The following is a 27,106-nucleotide window of genomic DNA, read 5'->3' as shown; positions in this document are numbered from 1 at the left end:
ACAATACCATACAAATATTATGTCTTGTGAATTATATTTTATTTTATACAAGTAATATATTTTAAAAAAATTCATTTTTTTATTTGTTTGCATTCTATTTTTATGTTTTCATATATTCAAGATTTGAACTAATATGATAAATGATCTTTCAAGCCACAAAGGGTTTTTTTTCCTTAAATCCTCTTATATTTGTAAGGCATATTTTAGTCTTATTTATATTTGTGAGGTGTACGTTAAATTTATTGAAGTATAAAATGACAAAATCATAAGAAATTTTCACTAATAGAGATTACAAGAAATCTATTAACCGATACTATAATATTCTTGATGCAAATGTGATTGAAATTGTCAAATACAAACTAGCAAATTTAACTAGAGGTATTTATTACAATGGTTTATGTTAACCGTTCAAACATCAAAAGTAGTTGTAGATTACAAGTTTACTAAGACAAATGGATTCAATAATCACACTCAAACAATTTTTTTCCTCAAATCCTATAATTATTAGAGCGTATTCCTTGATATTTTGATTAATCGTTATATTGAAAATTAGAAGTGAAAATAGGAAAAGAATAAGAAAATTGAGTGAGAAAAAAATGAAAAATATTTTATTTAACATAACAAACAATGTATTTCTTTCATTTCCATCTAAGAACTCCATCGATCTCCTCTTCTGCATTTTTGTAGCTGCATCCTCAGCTGCAAAACCACTTTCAAATATTAAATAGAACTCTGTAGACTTAGTGATTTTTTTCTTTGTTCTCATCATTGACACTAATTTTTATATATATCTAACAACACCTAATTAAATATTCAGGGGACAAAAAGACAAGACTTATTAAATACACCCCATTTCCCACTACCATTCAACAGAATCTTCTTGAGTAGCTTCATCATCTTCATCCATGGAATCAATATCATCATGCTTTTGATCCTCCTCCTCATCACCATGAATATTGAGGCAGAAGCATACATGTTGCATTAGAAAATAGCTACACCGTCAATCAATATTTCACACTAAAAAAAATCTACCATTCAACCCTTATATACATTATCCTATTGAGACTAGCCATGTCACCCATGATGAATATTAGCAATCACATAAAAACCCCACCGAAGCATAAGCCTTTTTCTGGCACCCATTGAAAGAGAATCAGGCATAGAAGGACACTCATCTTTTCCAATTCTATATAATGCCTGCATCTGTTGTCAGAAGAAATCAAAAGTTGAGAGACTAATAAAAATCTATAGCAAAAAAATGCAGTTATGCAACTAATCAGTTAATGGAAAATATTCATGTTATTATATATCTATAGCAATCATCAATATCTCCCAACAAAATATAGTAGTTATTTACAACATAAGATCTGGAGCTCAGAATTTTGATCAATAGGCATAAGCATGAACTGTTCAATTACTAATAAGAGGCCAAAACAAACTTTATAGGAATAGATTAAATAGGAACTAAAATCAAAACTGAAAATATGAAAATTGCTTCAGACAAAAAAGAAGAGGCAAAGACTGATTATATTATAACTCTTTAATGAAAGGGAAATAATATGACATACACTTTCAAACTCTAAATATGGAAGTTTGCCTGTTAACATTTTCAGTACAGTGCATTCCAAACTCCACATATCAGCTAGAAGCCCATAACCTTGGTTCTTTCTTTTCACAGCCTGCATATTTCAGCCTCATATTCAATAATGATGTTATCAAGAAACTATAAAGCTATAAATCAATGTAGAAATTTTGGTAAGCTTAAGGTAAAGTTTTAGTTTCAAATCCATAAGGATTTTTCCTCTTCAAACATAAGAGGAAAGTAAGAATTTAATACAACAATAGACACTCATCCAAAAGAAGATGACCCATAGCTAAGTTATCCAAAAAACTTCTTGGGAGTGTAAAATTATGCCTTTCTATACGGATAAGAGACTGTATGAACAAAAAATCTGCTACTCTTCCAACATGCATAGTTTCATTGCTTAAGCTTCTCAAATAAGAAAAGTAAGCATTCATGTAAAATGCAAGCAGCTCTCGATAACTATCTGACAAATATATTTCTTCTGCGTTTGGTCCACAGCTGAAGAAAAATGGAAATTCAACCTAGAGCTGTTCATCCAGCAATTAAGCAAACTAATTGAAGAATCAAGAGAGTTCAAACCTCAGGAACCATCCACAATAATGTCCCCCTGCATGATTTAATGTTGTTCAATTTGGTTGCCTGAATTAATAAAGCAGTATAAGAAAATTAATATGTAAAGCAACTGAATCAACTGAAATTGAAATAACAAAGAAACAAAATAACAAACTAAACAGTGAAGTATAAACTGAGGAAGATTTTCACCTTTGCCAATTCAAAATCAGCAAGCTTTACAGATTCCATTGCATCCACCAAATTAGGGCTTTTCCTCTAAACCCTAGGGGCAATTTTGACCTAGGTTTTGAAATGCAGAGCAATTCAAAGTTGGACCAACACCAGATTTTGACGAAGAAGGGGGTGTTTGTGTTTCTTGCTTGGCTTGAGTGAGAGAGACCGAGTTTGACGAAGAAGTGCGATTGGAGTGAATAGGATTGGAGGGCTCAAGAACGACGACGGCGCAATGGACGGTGATAATGTCCCCCTCCTTGCGGCGGATAAGCTAGTGTTTTTTTTGGGGGAAGAGAGCTTCGTTTGAGAGAGTGAGAGTTGAGAGGAGTTGAAATGAACATGGGTTTTGGATAGTTGAGGAACGATAACGGCGTGATGGACAGCGACAGTGTCTTCCTCTATCCAGCAGCGATGAAGGCTACTGTTAGGGTTTTTTGGGGGGAAAAGAGCTTCATTTGAGAGGGTGAGAATTGAGAGAAGAAGGAGGTTGCTAGAGGTCTCGCTTTCCCATTTTTCTTTTAATACAAAACGCAAAACGACATTGGTTCTTCCAGTTTGTCAATGCCAATAATTTTTGTAAAATTTTTATTAAGAATAATTATATAAATTAATAATTCTATGAATTAAATAAATTATTAATTTATTATTGTCTAACCAAGATTTATTTGACAATTATTTCATCTAAAAAACATAAGCACGAATATTGGAAGAATATAGAAAATTTCGTTAATATAGTTAAAAAAAAATATAAGCACTATAAGTGATTCTCTACGCAAAAATATTAAGTTCATGGAGGTTGCTAATTATCACTATCTAAATCAGCCGTCGGTTCGGTATACATGTCGCCATTATCTGAACCATTAGCTTTATTTTCTATAACGTTGTTGTCAATGTCCTTTTGCCAAGGACATGTTGTCTTCTTATGTCATTCCATTTGACAAATACTACAACATTGTCGCTTCTTCTTAGATGATTGTCCTGAGCCTATATCGGTTTGATGCACATACGGATTGCTACTTTTAGCTACACCTGACTAAGGCTGATTAGTGCCTTCGTCTACAACCTTGTAAGATGAGTACAACCCCATAATAATGTCACGTGTCTCTTCAAATCTCTCTGGGAATTTAGCAGCAACAGCAGCCAATTGTTTAGAAAACTCCATCAAGGCACTTTGACGACTAATAACAACAGCATCCCTTACGGGTGTGCATGGCCCGGCCCGGCCCCGAACACTTTAGGGGCTAATTTGGTGTGATTTTATCGGGTCTAGGGCCGGATAATGGTCTAAAAAATAGACCCGGTCATTATTCGGGTCGGGTCCGGGCCATGCCTCGGGTCACCCAAACTCGGCCCGGTGGCCCGATCATCATACACAATTAATATTTTGTGTCATTAGTAATGGATGATGGCTATTCTTATGTGGAATTTAAGTATTGTAAACCTTAATATTTTATGTTATTAGTTATTATAAAACTATAAGTTAATGTTTTATGTTTAAAATGCATAAGATTTTAGACTAATGCATAATATTGTGTTATTTATATTGATTTAAATATTTGGTGTTATTAGACAATATTAGTATTGATTATAGTTATACTTTAATTTTAGAGAAGAGTTGGTTCTTGTTATATGTTTCTAAGTGAATTTTACCATGTCAAATAATGGTTGGAGTCTTGAAAATTTAGATATTTTCACATGCTAGCTTATAAGAAGGTATCAAGGTAATATAATGTTAACGGCCCGGTTTTCACCCTGTATAATCGTGGCCCGAAAGTGTATAGGTTTCATCGGGTCTAGGGCCAGGTTCGGGTCTAATAAATAGACCCGTTATATATTTTGGGTCGGGTCTGGGTCACATCAAACCCAGTTTCACCCGGCCCATGCATACTCCTAGCATCCCTGGTGACCACACTTGCATCATTGAGTACTGATTTCACCTTCTTTGTCCATCAATCAAACACTAATGATCGGTGAATCACACAAATGTCTCTGTGAACTAGAAATTTCACAATATGTTCGCAAGGAATTCCAAATGACTTCATTCTTAAACAAGAACACATGAAAATCATTTCTTCTTGACGAAATTCAAGGGTCCACAAAAAATCGGGCCTCCCATGCTTATACACAATGTACTTCGAGCAATTATCATTATTCTCTATGTTTAGCACCTGCATTGATCCAGCTCTAGAAAGAAATGGCCGAAACAATAGAAATGTCTCATGAGTGTATGCCTCAGCAGCAAATCTCTCTAGCAGCTCTATACAGGTCTGCATGACGGGCACCCCAGGTGTAGATTCATAATTAGCATTAAATTCTTTAAAGCGCAAGTGTGCAACACACCTTTGAAAATGCTCTACAAAACTTGTCAAATCATACCGCGACCCCACATACCTTACCACAACTGAGTGTAGACCTTCACATCTTGAGGTAGTTCTAAAGCCAGCAAAAAACTTACCTGTTATATATGCAGTAGCCTACATATGCTTCTCTTTATACATGTTGTTCACCCACGGCTTATCCTCAAGGCCAAATTTTTCAACAAGCTAAACCCACTTACGCTTAAACACGGGAATCTCGTAGTCTCCCAACATGATTTTCCTGAATTTAGATGTAAACGATGGATTTCCAACATTGCTAGTCGCATTTCGAATAAGGTACCAAGTGCATAATCTATGTCTGACTTCGGGAAATACATCTCTTATCGCATTACTAATCGCCATGGCCCCATAAATTATTATTGAGGTTGGGGTCTTACCCTTCATTACAAACATGAGCTGACGAAGGAGCCAAATATATGTATCAGTAGTTTCGTCCACAATTAGGGCAGCAGCAAAAACAATTGTTTGGTTGTGGTGGTTAACCTCGCTGAATATGACTAATGGACAACTATACTTGTTCTTTTTATACGTAGCATCAAAAGCAATAACGTCCCCAAAGAGTTGGTAGTCTAGTTGGCTAATCCCATCAGACCAGAACAAGTTACGTAACAAATCTCTTGAATCATAACATGCATTGAAATATAATTGTGGATCCTTCAACTGCATATCCTCCAACTTCTTCAACACCTGTGCTGCATCACCAGGAACTTGACGCCTTTGCCGAGCAATTTCATTGTACATATCTCTGGGACCATAGCCGACAAATTTATACCCGCCTGCTTGACTAGCTGGAAGACCAAATATCTGTGAAGTGCTAATCCCGGACTTTAGCATGTTCATCATTTGCATAATATCTGCCTCTGAAATTTTTCTGTGGGCAGGCAACATAGCACTGAATTGTGTATCCAATAGATCATAGTTGTGTTCGTTAGAGAAATAAAAGATATGCCACCTTCGAGTTTCAGGTACAAATTTAACATCCATTCGGGCTTCATATCCAGTTCTTATTTCCAATCTAGGCTCTTTCTTCCTTTTTTTCATCGTGTAATACTTCTCCTCCCTAAATCCTTGTCTATGACATACAAACTTTTGTTTGTAAATCTCACCAATACTATTCTTGAAAGTCTTACTTTTCCTTGCACTAAAACCCTTCTACTTTGAGTTCTTCAGATAAAAATGAAATGCAAGCTGCAAAGTAGAAAAGTGATATTTACCAATTTCTTCTACACAATTTTCACTGAAATTCAAAGTTGTAATGTCTTGGAAGGAGTCAACCACATAAGCAGCTTCAAGGGTATCTTCTGACGGATCAGATTCAGAAAAATACGCTCCCTCAGTAAATTCATCTCTGAAATCTTGGTCGAATTCATTCTGTTCATCCATCATATCTTGGTCACAAACTAGCTCTTCTTGTTGAGAAATTTATTCCTTTTCTACCAACCCTAACCTCCATTCTCTTCTATAAAAAGGATGCAAGTAACCATAACCTCTCACAGTAGTTCTTCATTCATTTTTTGTGTATGTTCTTCGTTCTAATTTTTTTTTCATCAAAATCTTTCAGATCTGTTTCAATCACTGCCAAGGTAAAAAATTTAATTTTTTATTATTTTTAGTACTCTCTTTCATATTTTGATTTTTATGTTTTTTATTGTATTTTTTATTTATATGATAAATATTTTTTATATTATTTTTTTAGTATTTTGATGTTATTTTTTAGTGTTCTGTTTTATTTTTATTGTATTTTTTTATTCATATGACAACTATTGTTGATATAAATTTTTATTTTTATTAATTTTTATGATATTTTTATTTTTTTATATAATTTTTTTCTATCCTTTATTGTATTATATTTGTGTTGTGTATAATTTATTTTATTTTATTTTATTCATATGAATTTTATTTACTTCTTATTGTAATTTTTTTGTTCATATGATACATGTTGTTGGTTGTAATTATTATATACTGTGTTTGTATGAATTATTTTTTATTTTTTATTTATTTTTATTGTACTTCTTACCGTGTATTCCAAAATGATATAAATAAAAGAGTAATAACGGTACTAAAAAGATTATAGAACATTTTCTTTTTATTTGACATTATAGAACGTATAGTACGTACTTTCTTTCATATTTTTATTTTTTGTTATATTTATTTTATTTATATGATAAATATTTTTTATATTAATTTTTTTAGTGTTATGCTTTTTCATGTATATTATTATTTCTTATTTTTTTTTCTTTTATGTTTAATATTTAGAGTGTCTTTTTTATTTTTATTTGGCTTTGTTCATTTTTATTTGGCTTTGTTCATTTTTATTTTTTACTTATTTTTATCATTAACCTTTTTTATATTTTTTCAGTGTTCTAATCTCTCAAGTATGTTATTCATTTTGTTGGTATTCTTATTATTTCTTATTCATATGAATTTTATTTTTTCTCTTTTTTATGCACCGTGGTTAATCTCATACGAAGTTTATTTTATTTTTCTTATTTGATATAGTTCACATAATTTTTTTTATCTTTTATTGTATTTTTTTATTCATATGATATATATTGTTGATTTTTTATGTACATGAGTTCTCTTTTTATATTTTTCATTATACTTTATTTTTGTTTTGGTTGAAATTTTTTATTTTTTATTTGGCTATGTAAACTTTATAATTATAATTCTCATATACTATGTTTTATTGTAACTTTTTTATAATATAGATTGATTGATCTCATTAAAAAAGATAAATTAAATAAAAAATTATTCATAAGTAATAATAAAATCATAAAGGTTGGATTTAAAAAAGTCTTATAAGAATAAAATTATTGAAAGTGTTAGAATAAGAGTACGGTATAAAAGTAATATTAAATTAATATTCTCACGTTATTACTTAAAATTTAAGAAAAAATGTAACATATTTGATTATATATATATAATTCATATTTTATTTTGTAATAGAATAATGAGTAACAATGAATCTCTAAAGACAAAAGCAGCATGAGACATGGAGACCACTAAATAATTTATCCAAGCATGCTTGGATCAAGTTGCTAAATGCAACGTAATGAAACCACTCTTACAAAAAAAGGTTGGAAGGATACTTTATCTCAATTTAACGAAAAAACCAGTAAACAATATGATAAGACTCAATTAAAAAATAAGTGGAACAATCTTAAGAAGGAATGGTCAGTATGGTACAATCTGTTTGGCAAAGAAACAGGTTTAGGATGGGATTATACTAAACACACTGTTGATGCACCAAATGAATGGTAGGAGAGAAAATAATTGGTACGTAGTAACTTATTATTAAAGCCAAAATTTTAACTTTAATTTTGGTAATAAATCTTGTGTTGATTAGTTGTACACATGCAGGAAAATCCCTTATATGAAAAATTTAGAAATAAAGGACTTCCTTTTAAAGATGAGTTAACTATATTATTTAAGGATGTTATGGTCGATGGCAAATCTGCTTGGACTCCCTCATCTGGTATGTTACCTAGAAGTATAGAAGCAGATGGTGATGGATATCGACCATACTTTGAGAAAGGTCATGCTGATATAGAAGAATATTTTGGAGATAGTGAAGAAGGTATAGGTGCTAGTGTAGGAGTTAGTACTGAATTTCAACACATAAATCTTAGCTCTTCTCAAAAAGAAGAAAAATTTTAAAGTACCTGCTTCAAAGCAAATTGCAGATGCAATAAGTAGAATTGCTCGTGCATCTAATCATGCTCAACTATTGTATCCATATTTCTAGTACCTGGTGCATCTATTGGGGATGTAATGACTGAGATTTAAAAGATAAAAATGATCACTAGTGATCTCAATTTCCATAGTCGTTGTTATCAATTAATGATGTTTAAACCTGCTAGATAAATGTTTGTATCCTTAAAAGGATATGAGCAAAATTGTTGGACTGGCTCAAACATGCAGCATATAATCCATTACCATTCATGCAAAACTAATTTTGGGTTAAGTTCGATTTTGGTCCCAACGTAGAGGTCGAAAATCGGAATCGTCCTTAACTTTTTTTTGCTACAAAATGGTCCCCAAAGTTTCAGTTTGTTTTAAAACCATCCTTCGGACCGAAATGGCCCTATCCCTTCTTCCCCAAAATCATGAAAGCACCAACAGAAACACAAGCATAAGCACCACCACCACCACACCCACCACCACCCACCACCTACCACCATCACCATCATCATCATCATCATCATCATCATGGAATCATAAGAACTCAGAACCAGAACCACCACCACCACCCTCCACCCACTGCCACTCAATCACCATCTGCATCACACCAACCAAAACTTAGAAAATTAACATCATCATCGTCATCCTCATCAGAACCGAACCCAGAACTCAGATCCAGAACTCAAACTCAGACAAACAAGTACTCAACTCAGAAAATCATCATCATCATCAAGAACCTAGAATCAGCAAAAATAATACTCCAAATTCAAATTTCAACAACAACAATGTTCCACAACAAATTTCACAAAAAATTCAGAAATTTCACAAAAAATCCAATTCACAGAATTCACAGAAGAAGAAGAAGAAGCGGCAGGCGGTGGGCGGCGGTGGGGTCAGTGGTAAGAAGAAGAAGAAGAAGAAGAAGAAGAAGAAGAAGAAGAAGAAGAAGAAGAAGAAGAAGAAGCGGCGGGTATGGCGGTGGTGAAGCAGGGGAGGCTGCGGCGGACGGTGGTGCAGCGGGTATGGCGGAAGAAGAAGAAGAAGAAGAAGAAGAAGAAGAAGAAGAGGCGGCGGGCGGTGGTGCGGCGGGTATGGCGGAAGAAGAAGAAGAAAAAGAAGAAGAGGCGGCGGCGGCGGGTGGACAGTGGCGGTGCGACGGTGAGTTCGTCCCCATTCTCTCCCCCCTCCTCCCTCCCCCCCTTGTCGCGCCCCAACCCCCCCTTTCTTTCTCTCCCCACCCCCGCTTCTCTGTACCCTTTCTTTCCTTTTTTTTATTTGTTTTTTATTTATTTTATTTTATTTTATAATTTTTTTAATGAGGGGTAATTTGGTAATAAAAAAATTGGTAAAAAGGACGGTTTTAAAACAAACTGAAACTTTGGGGACTATTTTGTAGCAAAAAAAAAGTTAGGGACGATTCCGATTTTCGACCTCTACGTTGGGGACCAAAATCGAACTTAACCCACTAATTTTTTTGTGACTTTCATGCAAAACTAATTAAGTTATTATTGTACTCCATTTTAATTTGGCCATGATTTTTTTGTTACGCTAGGATAAGACAACAGAAAAAATTTGTGTGTTGCTTATGTATCATTTTATAATATATTGCTTGTGGTACTTAATTATTATTCTTATTATATACAATTTATTTCTTAGTTTGGTATTGTTATGTTCATAAGAATTTATTTATATTTCTATGTAGGACTTAATTTTTGTTAATTAAGTTAGAATGAACATGGAGTATTTGTTTGAAGAATATGAAAAAGAATAACATGAAGAATCAAAATTACTTTCTATTATAGAAGAAGATACAGATGATATTGAAAATATTTTTGCATTGATTGGTCAATATGCAGTCAATTATCTATGCAAAAAACCATGCAGAACTAGTGAATAAATAGGTTATTTATGGGTGCAAGAAATTTTATGTGGTCATAACATTCGTTGTTATGAAATGTTTCAGATGGAAAAACATATATTTTTTTTAATTTTGTGATGAATTAGTTGAACAAGGATTAAAATGTACAAGGCAAATGGGAGTTCAGGAAATGGTTGCAATGTTCTTAAATACAGTTGGTCATGGAGTGAGTAATAGGATGATACAAGAAAGATTTCAACATTCTGGAGAGACCATAAGTAGACATTTTCATGAGGTATTGGTTGCTTACTTGAGATTATCTATTAAATATATTAAGCCATCCGATCCTAGGTTTCAAAATGTTCATAGCAAAATAAAAAACGACCAACGATATTGGCCATTTTTTAAAAATGCTATAGGAGCAATTGATGGTACTCATATCCCATGTGTAGTTAGCCCAAGTGATCAACCCAAATTTATTGGAAGAAAAGGATATCTAACATAAAATATAATGACTGTATGTGATTGAGACATGTGCTTTATTTTTGCTTTACCTGGATGGAAAGGCATTGCGCATGATGCTCGTGTATTTGACAATGCTATTACAACTCCTACTATGAATTTTTCGCATCCACCTCCAGGTTAATTTTTATCATTTTCTTACAAATAAGCTATATTTACTTGGTTATCATGTAACTAATTTTATTGTTTATTAGATAAATATTATTTGGTAGATGCCGGTTATCCAACACCGAAAGGATATATTGGTCCATATAAATGTGAGCGCTATCATCTTGTAGATTTTAGGCGTTCTTCTAGATTTACAAATCATAATGAAGTGTTTAATTATTATTACTCAAGTTTAAGATGCACAATAGAAAGGACTTTTGGAGTGTGGAAAAATAGATTTGCTATCTTGTGACACATGCCCAAGTTCAAAATTGAAATTTAAGTGCAACTAGTGTGTGCAACAATGGCTATTCATAATTTTATTAGAAGACATTCTGAAACAGATACTGAATTTAATCAATATGAACATGCAAACATTCTTGATGGAGAAGATAATAATTATGTTGGTGAAAGCTCAGATCAAACTTTAATCATTAGCTCTTCTGCAGAAATGGACCGTATTCGAGACTCGATTAGAGATCAAATTATTAATCACATGCAGTAGAAATAATAAAGTTCTTATATACTAATTTTGTATAAAATATTATTTTTTATGTATTTTATTAGTGTTTTTATTATTAAAATATATTTTGACAACTTTTATATGTTATGTTAATTTAGTAAGTAAATATTAATTTTATTATGAAATGAATTAATAAGATCTATTCAAATATCTAAAGTAAAATGATAGGATAATATAAAAAATTATTTAAATTGATGTCTCTTTTAGTAATTTTTCATCTAAAAAGTGATTTTGAGTAGCATAATCCAAACAATATTTATTTTACTATAATCCATTTTGATATAAAGATTGCCAAACATAAATAACGTTAACACAAACTTACTTTTCATCAAAATCAAGTTTGCAAAATCAATTTTATTAATCCAAACACACACTAAGTCTTTCAATCTTTAAATTTAGGAAAAACATGAATTTGCATCAAATTATGATAAGGCTATGACAAAAACTGTTTGGAATAGGACAATACTTAACCACTATCATGATATTTTGAAAAGAGCAAGAGAAAGAGCTTTTAAGGAGGCAAACTCAACTAGTATTGTTGACATTAAGGGTCATGGACCTAAAGCAATGAACGTTGATGTTTGGAATAGCTTAGTTGATCACTGATTAGATTCAAAGTGGAAAAACAAATTTGTGGCTGGTCAAAAAAAAATAGGGCTGCTATGCCTACTCATAAACTACACACTGTAGGGTCTATTAGTTTTGGTGAACACAAGAGAAGAAAGGTATAAAGAAAGATATTTTCTATCTCAAATGATTTATGATAGTATATTAAATATTATTACAGGAAGCTAGGTTGAAGCGTCGTGTGTCTTTCCTTGAAGTATATGATGATGTTCATAAGAAAAAAAAAGTGGAGAATATGTTTTTGAAGTATCTAAGAAAATTATTGTAAGTGTCTTTAATTTTGTAGTATAATTTACTTTCAGTTTTCTTAATAATATGTCCTTATTTTTCTGCTGTAGGACTTATATGGAGAGGCAATATCACAAAAATATGGAGAAGATTTATTAGATCAACTTAAAGTTGATCCTGACGTGTGGACAGAAGTTGCAGGAACCAACAAGAAAGGACAAGTTCATGGGTTAGGCCACAGTCTAGATATTGGTATTTGTGATCATAGAGATGTGCAATTACTAGAAGATACAGGTGTTTCTACAGTCAAACCTATCTCACAAGTGGACATCACTGAAGCTATTAAAGAAGCATTGCCTAGTGCTATAAATGCAGTGTTATCTAGTGTTGTAAATGAAGTTATACAGAGTAATCTACTATCTCTCCTTTCTAAGATTCCAAGATTCCCCAAAGAAAAGGACCATTAGAGTGATTTTGTTGGCAATAATATTGATTAGGTGGCTTATGTTAATGCATTTTGTTAGGCTTAGCTTATTTAGGTAGTTTATTTGTTTGATAGATAATTGATTGGGCAATTTGTTTCATTTTCGGGTTTTATAGAAGTTATTGTTACTTTTATTGGTAGTTTACTTAGTTGATAATAATTATTTGGATTGATTTTTATAGTTACTGATATTGTTAGATTTAGCTTGTTTTGGTATTTTATTTGTGAAGTGCCTACGTTGAAGATGTTACATTAGAGTTTCATTTTAATAAATATGTTGGGTTTTATTTTTTTTAAATATGTATAATTTTGATGAACTAATTTTATTTGTATGCATTATAATCTTAGTTCAATCACTAAAATAAAAAAATAATATGATGTTTATTTTAGTATAGTGACAAAATTAGAATCCTAACTAATATTCTAGAAAAATTAGCGACATACTTGCTGTTGATGATGGTGACAAATTAAAGACTCTATTGCGACTGAAATATTTGTGAGATACCTATAGATTTGTTACCTATTTAAAAGGAATTTGCGATGACATTTTGCGATAGTATTGCAACTAATTGACTACATATTATTTTCTAGCAAATTAGCGACTATTTTATAGCTCTACTTTCTCATTTCGAATAGCTTTAGTTTAGTGACAACATTCCTACAAATTTAATTAAGGATTTTCAAAGATTAGCTATAGATTTACTACAAAATGTTACAGATTTGCGATCATATTAGCGAAGAACTTGCGACGAGTTAGGTTCGGAAAAATTCCTCACTAAATTAGTGTCAACTAAGCATTCTATTTCATCTACGAAGTTGGCTTCCATTTAGCAACGAGTCTGCTACGATAGAGTTTGTCGCTAATTAGCGACTACCGTTTAGTTTATTTCTTCTATGGAATTAGCTTTTACTATAGTAATGGATTTGCGGTATCTATTCGGTAGCTAAAAAACTTTCCGATGAATTAGCGACTGTTGTGTTTGCCTCACTGATCTGCGACTTGTAATTAGCGAGGAAAGTATTAGTTTCTAGGCGGCAGCTAATCCATCACAAATTATGTTTTGCGTCAGATTAGCGATGATTTTATGACTCTTTTTGTGGTAGCTAATCGGCCATATTCTTGTAGTGGTGTTATTCAGACCAACAGTAACCCGATCTTATAGAGGTCGGACATAACAACATGAATTCATCTTTGCTTATTTAATTAGGCAATCAACCTCTACTATCACTCTTATTTATCTAGAAAGGGTATTTCAACAATCTCCCTACCAAAAAGGAGTAACCAACCCACCATCAAAGGAGGGAGTACTCAAAAGGTAGTTATTTGATTCTATATCTACACTTATAAATACCCTTGACACCCTTAGTTATTTACCACCTAGATCGGTCACGTGCTTCGATGATTTGGCAAGAAGCTTCCTTACTCGATTTTCCATCCAAAAGGATAAGGTCAAGCATTCGCCAAGCCTACTAGGAGTAAAGCAAGAAGTTGGAAAATCTCTACGAGTTTATATGAAAAGATTCAACAAAGCATGTTTGGAGATTCAGAACCTACCTACCAAAGCGGTCATCATGGGACTAGTCAATGGTCTCAGAGAAGGACCTTTGTCCCAATTCATATCAAAGAAGCACCCAACCTCTTTGTATGAGGTGCAAGAGCGAGTCGAGAAATACATCAATATGAAAGAAATAACTAGTTTAAGGAAACCTGCTCCGAGACAATACAATCAATATCCAGCTCGAGACAAAGAGAAAGAATCAAAGAAAATGGAAGAATATAGCTTGGAAAAAATTCAAAGGTATCGCAAATACTCTCCGTTGCCAGTGTCTCTTGTTGACGTCTACAGAGAGATCTATCATCCAGAAACGATTCCACTTCCCAAGCCAATCAAAAACAAGAAAGGTGGAAATCGGTCAGACTACTACAAATACCACAAAATCTACACTAATTTCACTAATGATTGCTACAATTTAAAAAATGTGTTTGAAAAATTTGTTAGGAAAGGTCGGTTGGACAGGTATTTAACAGACAGGTCGGATGATAAAGGCAAGAGGAAAAGAGATGAAGAAAATAGGTTTCGCTGAGATCGACCACCACGATCTCCTGAGAGGCACATCCATATAATTGTTGAAGGATTCGCAGGTGGATGAGTAACTAAATCCTCCCTCAAGAGATATTTGAAAGAAGTCTACCAGGTCAGTGAGGAAGCTGAGACGCCCGATCTACCTGTCATCACCTTCACGAAAGAGAATGTCCAAGGGGTAGCACCTAGACATGATGACCCTGTTGTAATCACAATGATACTTGCAAATGGAAACCTTCACAGAATTCTGGTAGATCAAGGAAGCTCAGCATACATCCTGTTCAAACCAGCTTTTAATAAGTTGGACCTAGAGGAAAAAAATTTGAGAGCATACCCAGATACCCTCTTTGGTCTGGGAGTTACTTTGATTCGACCTTTAGGGTTTATTTGTCTTTACACCACCTTTGGAAAGGGCCCAAAATAAAAAACCTTGAGCATAGACTACATATCGGTCGACGTAGCATTAACTTACAACGCCCTAATAGGTCGGACTACACTAAATCGACTTGCTGCAGTAGTTTTGACCCTTTACTTATGTATGAAGTTCCCTATTCTTGAAGGGATAGCCATTGTAAGGGGGGGGGGACCAAAAACTGGCAAGAAGATGCTACAATGAAAGTCTAAACCTATGATGGCATATGAAAGGAAAATAAGTCAACACCATAGAACTCGGAAGTGTCAAAGTTCATGAGGAATTGAGACCCCAACCTAAAAGAAAGATTGAGGAGGTCCAAAATGGGGACGAGATCAAAAAAATAACTAATGTAGGGGCTAACTTGGAAGAATAGCTAAAACAATACTTCATTAAGCTCCTACGGAAAACTCCAACTTCTTTGTCTGGAAAGCTTCTGACATGTCAGGGATCCACTCTGACCTCATGAGTCACAAACTTTCTGTTTACTCGGGCTCATGACCTGTCCAAAAGAAATGACGAAAGCTTAGCCCTGAAAGGGCAGAAATCGTAGAAGAGCAATTCTGAGCACTTTTGGAAGCCAAATTCATAAGGGAGGTAAAACACTCGTTATGGCTTGCTAACGTGGTACTCGTAAAGAAATAGAACGGAAAGTGGAGGATGTGTATCGACTATACTGACCTCAACAAAGCCTGTCCCAAGGATCCTTATCCCCTCCCCAGTATCAATGCTCTAGTAGATTTGGCTTTGGGTTATAAGTACTTGTCCTTTATGGATGCATATTCGGGATTGTATAAGCTAGATCAGGAAAAGACCTCTTTTCTTACTCTCAAAGCAAACTATTGTTATGTGGTAATGCCATTTGGGTTGAAAAAAGTTGAAGCCACATATCAACGATTAATGAACAATGTATTTTTCTCTCACCTCAGAAAGATGATGGAAGTCTATGTAGACGATATGCTTGTCAAAATAAGAGAAGAAACTAATCTGTTGTTCGACCTGACAGAGGTGTTTGACACAATAAGGCAGCACATGGTAGATTAAATCCCACAAAGTGCACCTTTGCAGTAGAAGCAAGGAAGTTCTTGGGATTCATACTCACTCAAAGAGGTATTGAAGCCAACCCAGACAAATGTAGGGCCATCATAGAAATAAAAAGTCTGACCTGTTTAATAGAGGTCCAACAGCTAAATGGCAGGATGACAGCCCTGTCCAGATTCTTGGTTGAGTCGAATTTGAAATTCCTACCTTTATTTTCCATCCTCAAAAAGGGACATCAATTTCAGTAGAATCAAGAATGTGAGCAAGCCTTTCAAGACTTCAAAAAATTCTTGAGACAACCATTTATTCCAGAAGACTCCGACCTTACTTCTAAGCCTATACCAACCGAGTTCAAACTAACCAACTTATGAAGCACATCCTCTAAAAGACGGATATTGGAGGTCGGCTGCTACAATAGACTATAGAATTATATGAGTTGGACCTTAAGTATGAAGCTCGTAAGGCCATCAAATGTCAATACGTGGCTAACTTCTTAGCCAAATACACCATCGAACAACAAGGAAGCACTACAACTTGGAATCTGTATGTGGATAGATCATCAAATAAAGCTGGTAGTAGTGCAGGAATCATTCTTGAGAATGAGGAAAGAACTGGGTAGAGATTTAGTTAAAATTTTCCAACCTCTAATAATCAAGCCGAGTATGAAGCCATGCTTGCTAGCTTAAGGCTAGACAAAGAGGTCGGAGCATCAAAGGTCACAGTGTTTAAGGACTCCCAAGTAATAACCTCTCAGATAAATGGGATTACTAAGCCAAAGATCCTAACATGAAGATGTACTTAGAAAAAAATTAGAACAAATCGGATTCCAGGAAACAAAAATCTGCTTCAGAAAACTTTCCACACGCTATTAGTGGCCAAAGAAGTCGACAAGTTAGACACTCTGACAATCTTTAAACTAAACTTGGGTTGGATGACTTCTATTATCGAATATCTTAAATTCAATATTATCCTTAAAGAAGAAAGGGAAGCAAAAAGACTCATAAGGGAAGCACAAAACTATAAGCTGGTCCACAACGTCCTCTATAGAAGAAGAATATCTACACCCTTATTGAAGTGCGTCCCGACCTCCAAGACTAAAGAGGTCCTAGAAGAAGTCCATAGTGGCATCTGTCGAAATTACCTAGGAGCACGATCACTAGCTAAGAAGGTATTATGAGCTGGCTTCTTTTGGCCGACCTTGCAAAGGAAAGCGGCCGACTTTGTCAAAAAGTGTCCGCCCTGCCAAATGCACGCCAATTTCCATGTGGTACTACCAGAAGAACTCATCAGTGTCACCTCACCATGACCTTTTGCAAAATAGGATTTGGACTTACTCGAACCATTTCCTCAAGCACTCGAGTAGGTAAAATACCACATAGTCGGGATTAACTATTTCACTAAGTGGATTGAGACAGAACCTTTGGCAACCATAACGGCCCAAAGAAGTCGGAGATTCCTCTACAAGAACATTGTCACCCGGTTTGGAGTCCTGTATTCCATCACTACGAACAATGGTACTCAATTCACTTACTCGACCTTCAGAAACTTGGTGGCAAGCTTCAAGGTTAAACACCAATTCACATTGGTAGAGAACCTTGAGGCTAATGGACAAGCAGAAGCTGCGAATAAAGTCATATTGGCAGAGCTCAAAAGAAGACTACAAGATACAAAAGGAGCATGGGCCGAGAAACTCTCCTAAGTTCTATCGGCATCTCGGACAACTCTCCACTCTACAATGGGCGAATCTCCATTCCGACTTTCTTATGGCATAGAAATTATGATTCCTATTGAAGTAAACGAAGAAAGCCCAAGAGTAAGGTTTTACAGCGAAGTGGAAAATATCCAAGATAAAAAGGAAGAGCTCGACCTCCTTTCAGAAATTCAAGAGCAAGTTTAGGTAAGGGAGGAAGCATTAAAACAAATGATGTCCACAAGGTACAACAAGAAAGTCATTAGAAGAAGCTTCGCCATGAACGACCTCATACTGACCAGGAATGACATCGGAATGTAAAGGTTGGGCGAAGGAAAGTTGGCTGCAAATTGGAAAGGACCTTATAAGATCATTGAAGTCTTGGGAAAAGGTTACTACAAAGTGTCCAACTTACAAGGGAACGAGCTCCCTAAGTCGTAGCATGCATGCAACATGAAGAGATACTACAGCTAGAAAGTGAACCTTGCTCCCTAGTGTACTCTTTTTCCTGACTTGATGGTTTTTTCTAAAGAAGGGCTTTTCTAAAGGGGATTTTAACGAGACATCATAGCAAGGACTATGAGTTAAAGATAGAAAAATTTTTAGTAGTAAAAGAGCACCTGTACATCATTTTTCATTAATGATAATTCGTCATTTATCTCATTTTCTATAATTGATTGTTCTACTACATGTACCAATTTAAGCTTGATAAAGCGCAAAAATGATTGCCCGACCTAGATGGTCAGTAAGATAAAGTGACAAGGTCCAAATCAGTGTAAGAAGTTATATAAGCAGATCATGGTCCAATCTCATTAAGCTACTTGTACAAAAACAAGTTAGCAAAAGAGGTAAGCCTAAAATGAATTGCAAAAGTAACTTGATAATAAATAAGACCGACCTATTAAGGTCGGTACATATCCCAATAATGAGAATGCAAATTATTATCTAACCTTATAACATTTTGATGAAAATGTTATGAAAAGGAGGGTAATCTAAACAAGATATATAAAATACCTTGTATTACTGATTCTTAAAAGAGGATATGATCCTCAAATGGTAAAAAGTTTGTTAAGTGATATTTGAAAAATCATGAAGAAATAAACAAAACGTCAATTACCAAACGCTTATAAATTAAAATCAAAATAAGCGTGAACAAGTTTTTAAGAGCCCAAATAGGGGCTTTAACACCCTACCACACAAAGTTTTACGCTTAAGTTGTAAATCAAAGGTGGCAACAGAAAAGCCGCATACAGAAACAACAGAGATATACATATATAAGGTTTACAATAAGATACATAATACATACTATTCTCAACTTGCGAAGAAAATGTCGGATATTACAAGACCAAAACTATACAAATTAACATCATGCTTCTCCAAAATAAAACCTTCTAAGAGGAATATACAATACAGTTTTCAAAATGGATTATAAATACTGTTCCGAGGGTTACCTGAAACTGTAGGTCGATCTCGGACGAGATCTTCTGTACTGGTCGGAGATGACGGGTCCGGCTGGTGGGTGGCGGCCGGAGCTGTCGTGTTCGACTTGTTGGACTGGCTGCACTTCTGATCCTTCATCACCGGAGGGTGGAAGGTACCTGCAAGAGACTCTGATGCTTAAGTTAGCATGGGTATTAAACAGGTTTTAGTAGAATCAGAGTATGAGTTATACCTGGGTGCTCCAGTGTATTTATAGTAGTTTTAGAATGACCTTTCTGGAGATAAGATAGTTATCTTATCTTATCTTATCTTATCTTATCTTTGAATGAGGCCATCTTATCTTCTGGGGAACTGCCTTTATCTTTCTAGGCTTTAGCTGCCTTTAGATTGGGCTGTGTTCCTTCGTTTGGGCCTACTTGGGCCTCTGTGGTGTTTTGTCCGAACTCTTTGTGAAGAGGTCGGTCATTGGCCGAGCTCTTTGAAAAGAGGTAAGATAGTCTGACCTGAAGAGGTTGGTCGGCTTGTCGCTAAACATCCCGGGTCGGACAGCTTGACCCAGGATATGAACAGTGCCCCTGCTTGAGTTCGATCTTTCCGTGAGATTGTGCTTTTCAGAGCTTCGATCTCTTTGGAAGTCGTGCTCAAGCATCTGTCTGGCTTGTTTCTTCATTGCTTTGCAATCTTTTGCAGATTTTCTAGAGGTTTGGTACTTCACAGTCCGTCCTCTTTTGAGTAGTAGTGTGGGTTTTCTACCTTTGCCTTCTGGATCACGCCTTGCTTTTGTGTTGACAACCCTCTGCTTTGGCGTAGTTATCCTTGCGGCTTGATATCCGGGCTTTTAGTGACTTGTCCAATGACTTTTTAGTGTTCTTTATATTGAACCTTTTTAGTCTCAGATGATGTACGTAGCCCTGTTTGAGATTGTGCCTTCTTTGAGTGGAGTTGTATCCCTTTTAGCTAAGCACATTTGAGCCTTAAGTTGTTTCTCAACCTTTTGGCTTGTTCTTTTTTGAGATCGTACTTGCGCCTCTTCTTAGCTAACGTCGACCTATACGACTTTGCCCCTGCTTGAGTTTGGACCTTTCCGCGAGATCGTGCTTTCGGAGCTTCGATCTCTTTGAGGAAGTCGTGCTCAAGCATCCTGACTTTGGTCGATCTTGAGTAGTTTCTCCTTTGTGCGAGTCTGATATTTTGATGTCCGACCTCTTTTTGTTTTGTCCACTTTCTGCTTGGTCGAGGTGGTCCTTTTGGGGCTAACTTGTCTGACAACTTTTTAGTGTTCTTTGGTAGAACCTTTTTAGTTAGTTTGAACAATTTCGATAGCCTTGTAGTGGAGCCGCGGCTTTTTGGGCAAAGCTATGTCCCTTTTAGCGCACGCTTTTCGTTGGTTCGACTTCTCTTGTCGATCCTTCTTTAGCTTTCATTGGTCCGACTTCTCTTGTCGGTCCAAGCTGTAGTTTTCGTTGGTCCGACTTCTTCTCGTCGGTCCAAGCTGTAGCTTTAATTGGCTCGGGCTGACTTCTTCATGTCGGCCTCTTTTAAGTTATTTCTTAGTAATCCATTTTATTTGGACCTTTGTCAGATCTCTTTTATGGATTACTTTTTATAACTTTTGTCGGGCCGACTTCATTATGTCGGGCTCTTCTAAGTTACTTTTGTAATCCTCTTTCTTGGACCTTGCTCAGGTCTCTTTTAGGGATTACTTTTGTAACTTTATGTTTTGGGCCGACTTAATCATGTCGGGCCCTTCTAAGTTATTTTTGTAATCCTCTTTCTTGGACCTTGTTCAGGTCTCTTTTAGGATTACTTTTATAACTTTTTGGTTTTGGGCCGACTTCTTCATGTCGATCCCTTCTAAGTTAAAGTAATCCTCTTTTATAGGGTTGGCCAGACCTCTTCCCAAGGTTTACTTATAACTTGGGTTGAATTGGTCCGACTTCTTAACGTCGGCCAGTCTTTAAGTTATTATTTTAGCAATCCATTAAGACCTCGTCAGGTCCTTTCTCCGGATCACTTTCGATAACTTCTTGCATTATTCTATTTTCATCTTTGCCGATTTGTAGAAATTGGGTTTGATCCCCGTTTGGTCGACCTTTTGATGAATTTGGTTTTTATCTTTGTTGGTCTTTGATCTGTAGCTTTATAATCAGGCGATGAATTCTGCTTTCACTTTTTTGCCGACCTTGTCGAAATCGGGCGATGAATTCTGGTTTCATCTTTGCCGACTTTTATCGTGATCAGGCGGTGAATTTGGTTTTCACCCCGCTGACCTTGTCGTGATCCGACAGTGAAATTTTGTGTTTCAGATTAATGCGTCTTAGTATAGAAGTGAATTTTGTTTTCACTTTGTCGACCTTTGTCGAAATCAAACTATGAATTCGGTTTTCATCGTTGTCGGGCGGTGAAGTTGGTTTTCACCTTGCCGACTTGTCGCTTTGTAATCGGACAATGAATTTGGTTTTCATCTTGCCGACTTTGTCGTGATCGGGCGGTGAATTTGGTGTTCACCTTGCCGACCTGCCGTAGTCGGGCGTCTTGGTAGGAAACTTTTTAGGGAATCTGCAATCTTTTAAACAATAAAATGAAGATAAGAGTGTGTACATGTTAGTACTTACCTTTCTAGGTCGGGCAATCTTTTTGGATCTCGGCCTGGCGCCCTTTTTAGATTGCAGGCATGCAATGACCTTGGTAGCTCTCGCCCCTCGAGTTCGGACAGTCTGTAGTAGCCCTTCTCAAGTACTTCTATGACTCGGTAGGGTCCTTTCCAGTTTTCTGCCAGCTTTCCTTCTCCAGGTCGAGTTGTTCCGATATCATTTCGGATTAGGATGAGATTGTTGTTGCTAGATTACCTTCCGATTGTATCTTGAGGCCATTTGACGTTTTAACGCTTCCTCCCTAATCCGATCTCTTTCTCGGACTTCTGGAAGTAGGTCGAGTTCTTCCCTTTGGATTTGGGAGTTGACCTCTTCATTGTAGAGGATCATTCTGGGGGATCCTTCTTCGATCTCTATTGAGATCATTGCCTCAATTCCGTAAGTTAATCAGAAAGGTGATTCCTTCGTGGTGAAGTGTGGAGTTGTCCGATATGCCTAGAGGACTTGTGGGAGCTCGTCTGGTGGGGCTATAGGGAAGTTGGCATGCTTTTGATGTAAATCTTTGACTTTGTATTTGGGTTTTTTCTCTGAAGAACTTTGGTTCTTTTTGCAAAAAGTTTGCATCTTTAATCGTTTGTTGTGACTTTTCTTTTGTCGTTCGCCTTTGAGAAGAATGTGTGCTTTGCTTAGGGTTTGGTTGCTGTTCCTGTTTCTTTTCATTGTTGCCTGACTCCTTTTGTACAAAAGTTCTAGCTTTTGTTTTGACCTTTTGTTTGAGAGGTGTTCGGACTGTTTGGGTATAGATTGTTGACTTCTTTTCTCTGTGTTCTTGCCTTATTGTTGCCTCCAAAGGGTGCCCCTGGACTTTCGTGTGAGTCCTAGGGTTTTCCTTTTACTGCCACGTCTGTCACTTGATGTTCTGCTATTATTGTCCGAGTTATTTCCTTATTTGCCCGAGTTGTTTGGTAGTAATCCCATAGTCAACCTATGTCTTTGAGATGTCTACTAAGATCCCGGACAGCATGTCTGATTAGCTGGATTTCATAGTTTTAATGCGTGTTACTGTGGCTGACCCTGAGTACATCCCTTATACCGCCTTCGAGATTGACTCGTTGTGGTCTTGTAAAGTAGCCTGGATGAGGCTTTTGTTATTGCCCCCTGGTTTGGTGTTGGCTAGTTTTGAAAATGCATCAGCTCGGACATTCTGCTCCCGAGGTATGTGTCGGACCTCATATCCCCGAATTGTCCGAGCTGTTGGTGCTGGCTGGTTTTAAAAGTGCATCAGCTCGGGCATTCTATGTATCAGACTTCATTTTCCCTGATTTGTCTGAGTTGTTGGTGCTGGCTGGTTTTGAAAATGCATCATCTTGGGCATTCTATGTGTCGGACTTCATTTTCCCCGATTTGTCCGAGCTGTTTTCTATTTTTGTCCAGGGTCCCCCGAATTGTCCGAGATGTTCTCTGGTTTTGTCCAGGGTCCCCCAAATTATCCGAGCTGTCCTCTGTAGGATTCTTCCAGCTAAGTTTGTTTTCTGTAGGATGCCTTTTATGGGCTGGTTGGTCCGAACTCTGATAGTGTGAGCTTGAAAGTATGGTGGAGTCGTTGAGAGGTGAGTACGAGGGTGTAGGCGAACTTTTTCTATCTTTTTATAGTTTAGTTCGGCCCCTTGTAGAGCTTTGCTGATGAAGTAGATGGGTTGTTGCCCACTTTCGTCTTCTCTGACTAGTGCTGAGGCTATTGCCCGACTTCCCACTGCGAGGTATAATATGAGTTCTTCACTTTCCCGGGGTCTAGTGAGAATGGGTGGTTGCCCCAAGAATTTTTGAAATCTCGGAAGGCTTGTTCGCATTCCGTTGTCCTTTTCAAACCTCTCTCCCTTCCTTAATACACCTCTTTGAGGTGTCTTTTGCGAGATAATTTAGAGATCCATTCTCCTGCGAATCCTCCATTTATCATATGAACATGCCTCTCAGGGATGTGAGGTGGACGTTCAACTCGTCTGACCTCTTCGGTGTGAGGTAGACGTTCAACTCGTCCGACCTCTTCGGTGTGAGGTGGACCTTCAACTCGTCCGACCTCTTTGTTGTGAGGTGGACCTTCAACTCGTCCGACCTCTTTGGTGTGAGGTGGACCTTCAACTCGTCTGACCTCTTCGGTGTGGGATGGACATTCAACTCGTCCGACCTCTTTGGTGTGAGGTGGGCCTTCAACTCGTCCGACCTCTTTGGTGTGAGGTGGACCTTCAACTCGTCCGACCTCTTTTGTGTGAGGTGGACCTTCAACTCGTCCGACCTCTTTGTTGTGAGGTGGACCTTCAACTCGTCCGACCTCTTTGGTGTGAGGTGGACCTTCAACTCGTCTGACCTCTTTGTTGTGAGGTGGACCTTCAACTCGTCCGACCTCTTTGGTGTGAGGTGGACCTTCAACTCGTCCGACCTCTTTTGTTGTGATTGGGCGAGGTGGTGGGATCTTCTCAGTGTTGCATATTTCTCGGTAAACACCCACAAGAGATACCCGAAGAGGGATGTAATTGTGGTGTTTTCTAGGCTTCTCATCGGGTTGATCTTCTTTTTTCTTGGATTCTTTATCCTTGTCCCGTGGTGTTTAGGAGAATCTGGTTTTTGAGCTGTCTCCCAATCGGGAGTTCTCCTCCATATTGATATATTTTTCCGCCCTTTCTTGAACCTCGTTTAGAGATGTTGGGTACTTCTTGGATATTGAGTGGCTGAAAGATCCTTCTCTTAGGCCATTGATGAGTCCTATGATGGCCGCTTCTGTTGGAAGACTTTGTATGTCAAGGCATGCTTTGTTGAATCTTTCCATGTAGCTACGGAGACTTTTCCGATCTCCTTGCTTGATTCCTAATAGACTTGGGGCGTGCTTGGCTTTGTCCTTCTAGATGGAGAATAACGGATTGCATCTGAGACCTCCGTGAGATACATCCTGCTTCTGAAATTGCTAGGATGATGGCTTGGATCCGATGTGCCGTCGTACGGAGTCATGTCGGGAGCTTTGAAGTCCTTTGGGACTTTATCTTTCATGATCTCCTTGGTGAAGGGATCTTTGTCCTTGTGGGAGTCGTCATTGTGATTTTTGGCTTTGAGATTAGCCTCGAGCTTTAGGAGCTTGTCCTCTAGCTCTCGTCGTCGCCTAGTGTTCATACCCTGGGGCGAGCTATCCGACCTGGGATGATTGGCGACAAAGCGACCGACCTCTTCAGGTCAGGCTACCCGACCTCTTCTCAAAGAGGTCGGTCAAATCGATAGGAAAGCCCAATAAAGGGTCCAAATAGAGGAACACGACCCAAATCCAAAGACAATCCAAGCCTATAGAGATAAAGGCGGTTCCCTTGAAGATAAGCTGACCTCACCCGAAGATAAGATAAGATAAGATAACTAACTTATCTTATCAAAAAGGTCAGCCCACACCATTATAAATACACTGGAGTACCCAAGTATAACTCATACTCTGATTCTACAATAAACCTGCTTAATACCCGTGCTAACTTAAGCATCGGAGTCTCTTGCAGGTACTCCCCACCCTTCGGTGACCAAGGATCAGAAGTGAAGCCAGTCCAACAAGTCGGACACAATAGCTCCGGCCGCCACCAGCCAGCCGGACACGTCATCTCCGACTAGTACAGAAGATCTCATCCGAGATCGGCCTACAGTTTCAGGTAACCCTCGGAACATTGGTGCCGTTGCCGAGGACCTGGAAGTCATCCCATCACCATGGCGGACGACCATGACAACGACCACAACTCAGATCTAGAGGACAGAACGCCGCATAAAAATACGGATGCCACACCAAAGGATACTCCAGAATCTACTGGAGACAAAAACTCATCACATCCGGGAGTAATAGAAGCACTTCAAGATCGCCTAAAGCAACTCGAAAAAGAAAGCCAGTACCAGCAAGAAGTTGGCAAGGATCTACAAAGAGAGGTAAGGCGACGTCGAGAATTGGAAGATAAACTCCTATAACTTGAAGCCGATCTTAAAGCAAAGGCTACCCGGACCACCCCTGAGGACAACTATCACAAGGATCAAGATCCATTCACTAGGGAAATCATGAAGACTAAAATCCCTAAAGACTTCAAACTTCCGGATATGACTTTGTATGATGGCACCACAGATCCCAACCATCATCTCAGCAACTTCAGAAGCAGAATGTACCTCACCGACGCTTCAGATGCCGTTCGCTGCAAAGCTTTTCCAAAGACTCTCACAAAGACAGCAATTAGATGGTTCGACAACCTACCTCCGAAGTCCGTCTCAAACTTCGACGACCTGGCCAAAAAGTTCCTGGCCAGATTCTCCATCCAAAAAGACAAGGCTAAGCACGCTCCCAGTCTACTGGGTATCAAGCAAGGAGATTGGAAAAGTCTTCGCAACTACATGGAAAGATTCAACAAAATATGCCTAGACATACAAAGCTTACCAACAGAGGCTGCCGTCATGGGCCTCATCAACGGCCTACGAGAGGGACCTTTCAGCCAATCTATATCAAAGAAATACCCTACATCTCTAGACGAGGTGCAAGAGCGGGTAGAGAAGTACATCATCATGGAAGAAAATTTTTGACTTGGAGAAGCCTCAAAATCTGGTTTCACCTACCGAGATAAAGAATCCAAAAAGAAGGAAGATCGAATGGGCGAAAAAATAAAAAAGTATCATAATTACACCCCTCTTCGGGTGTCCCTTGTGGATATTTACAAAGAAGTCTGTAACACAAAAAAGATACCCCCAGCTCGACCACTCAAAGGCAAAAGAGGAGCAGGAAATCGGAACGAATACTGTGAATATCATCGGGTCTGAGGGCATTCCACCAACGAATGCTTCGACTTAAAAAATATCATAGAAAAATTAGTAAGAGAAGGAAAACTAAATCGGTATCTGGCCACCCGAGATGATGAGCAAAGAAAAAGACAAAGAGATGAAGATGTCGGACGAGCTGAGTGATCACCTCGTACGCCAGAAAGACATGTCCATATGATACATGGAGGATTCGCAGGAGGTGGAATCT

The 27,106-nt window shown here is 37.2% G+C and overlaps 1 protein-coding gene across 1 annotated transcript; it reads right to left on the bottom strand.

Moving 5' to 3' along the window:
• Positions 1-859: 859 nt before the first annotated feature.
• On the bottom strand, positions 860-5,790 carry LOC107647255 (protein FAR1-RELATED SEQUENCE 5-like). Its single transcript, XM_016351352.1, has 6 exons — positions 4,929-5,790; positions 4,540-4,826; positions 2,165-2,224; positions 1,569-1,679; positions 1,079-1,203; positions 860-992 (listed from the first exon to the last, which is right to left on the bottom strand). Exons 1-6 carry the CDS (start codon positions 5,788-5,790, stop codon positions 860-862), a joined length of 1,578 nt encoding a protein of 525 aa, XP_016206838.1.
• Between the last annotated feature and the right edge of the window lie 21,316 nt (positions 5,791-27,106).

This window comes from Arachis ipaensis, chromosome B6, assembly GCF_059453495.1.
Source record: "Arachis ipaensis isolate K30076 ecotype BB chromosome B6, ASM5945349v1, whole genome shotgun sequence".
NCBI classification, from domain to species: Eukaryota; Viridiplantae; Streptophyta; class Magnoliopsida; order Fabales; family Fabaceae; genus Arachis; species Arachis ipaensis.
The sequence above is the reverse complement of the archived record's forward strand: the minus strand, read 5'-3'. Positions and strand labels throughout refer to the sequence as shown.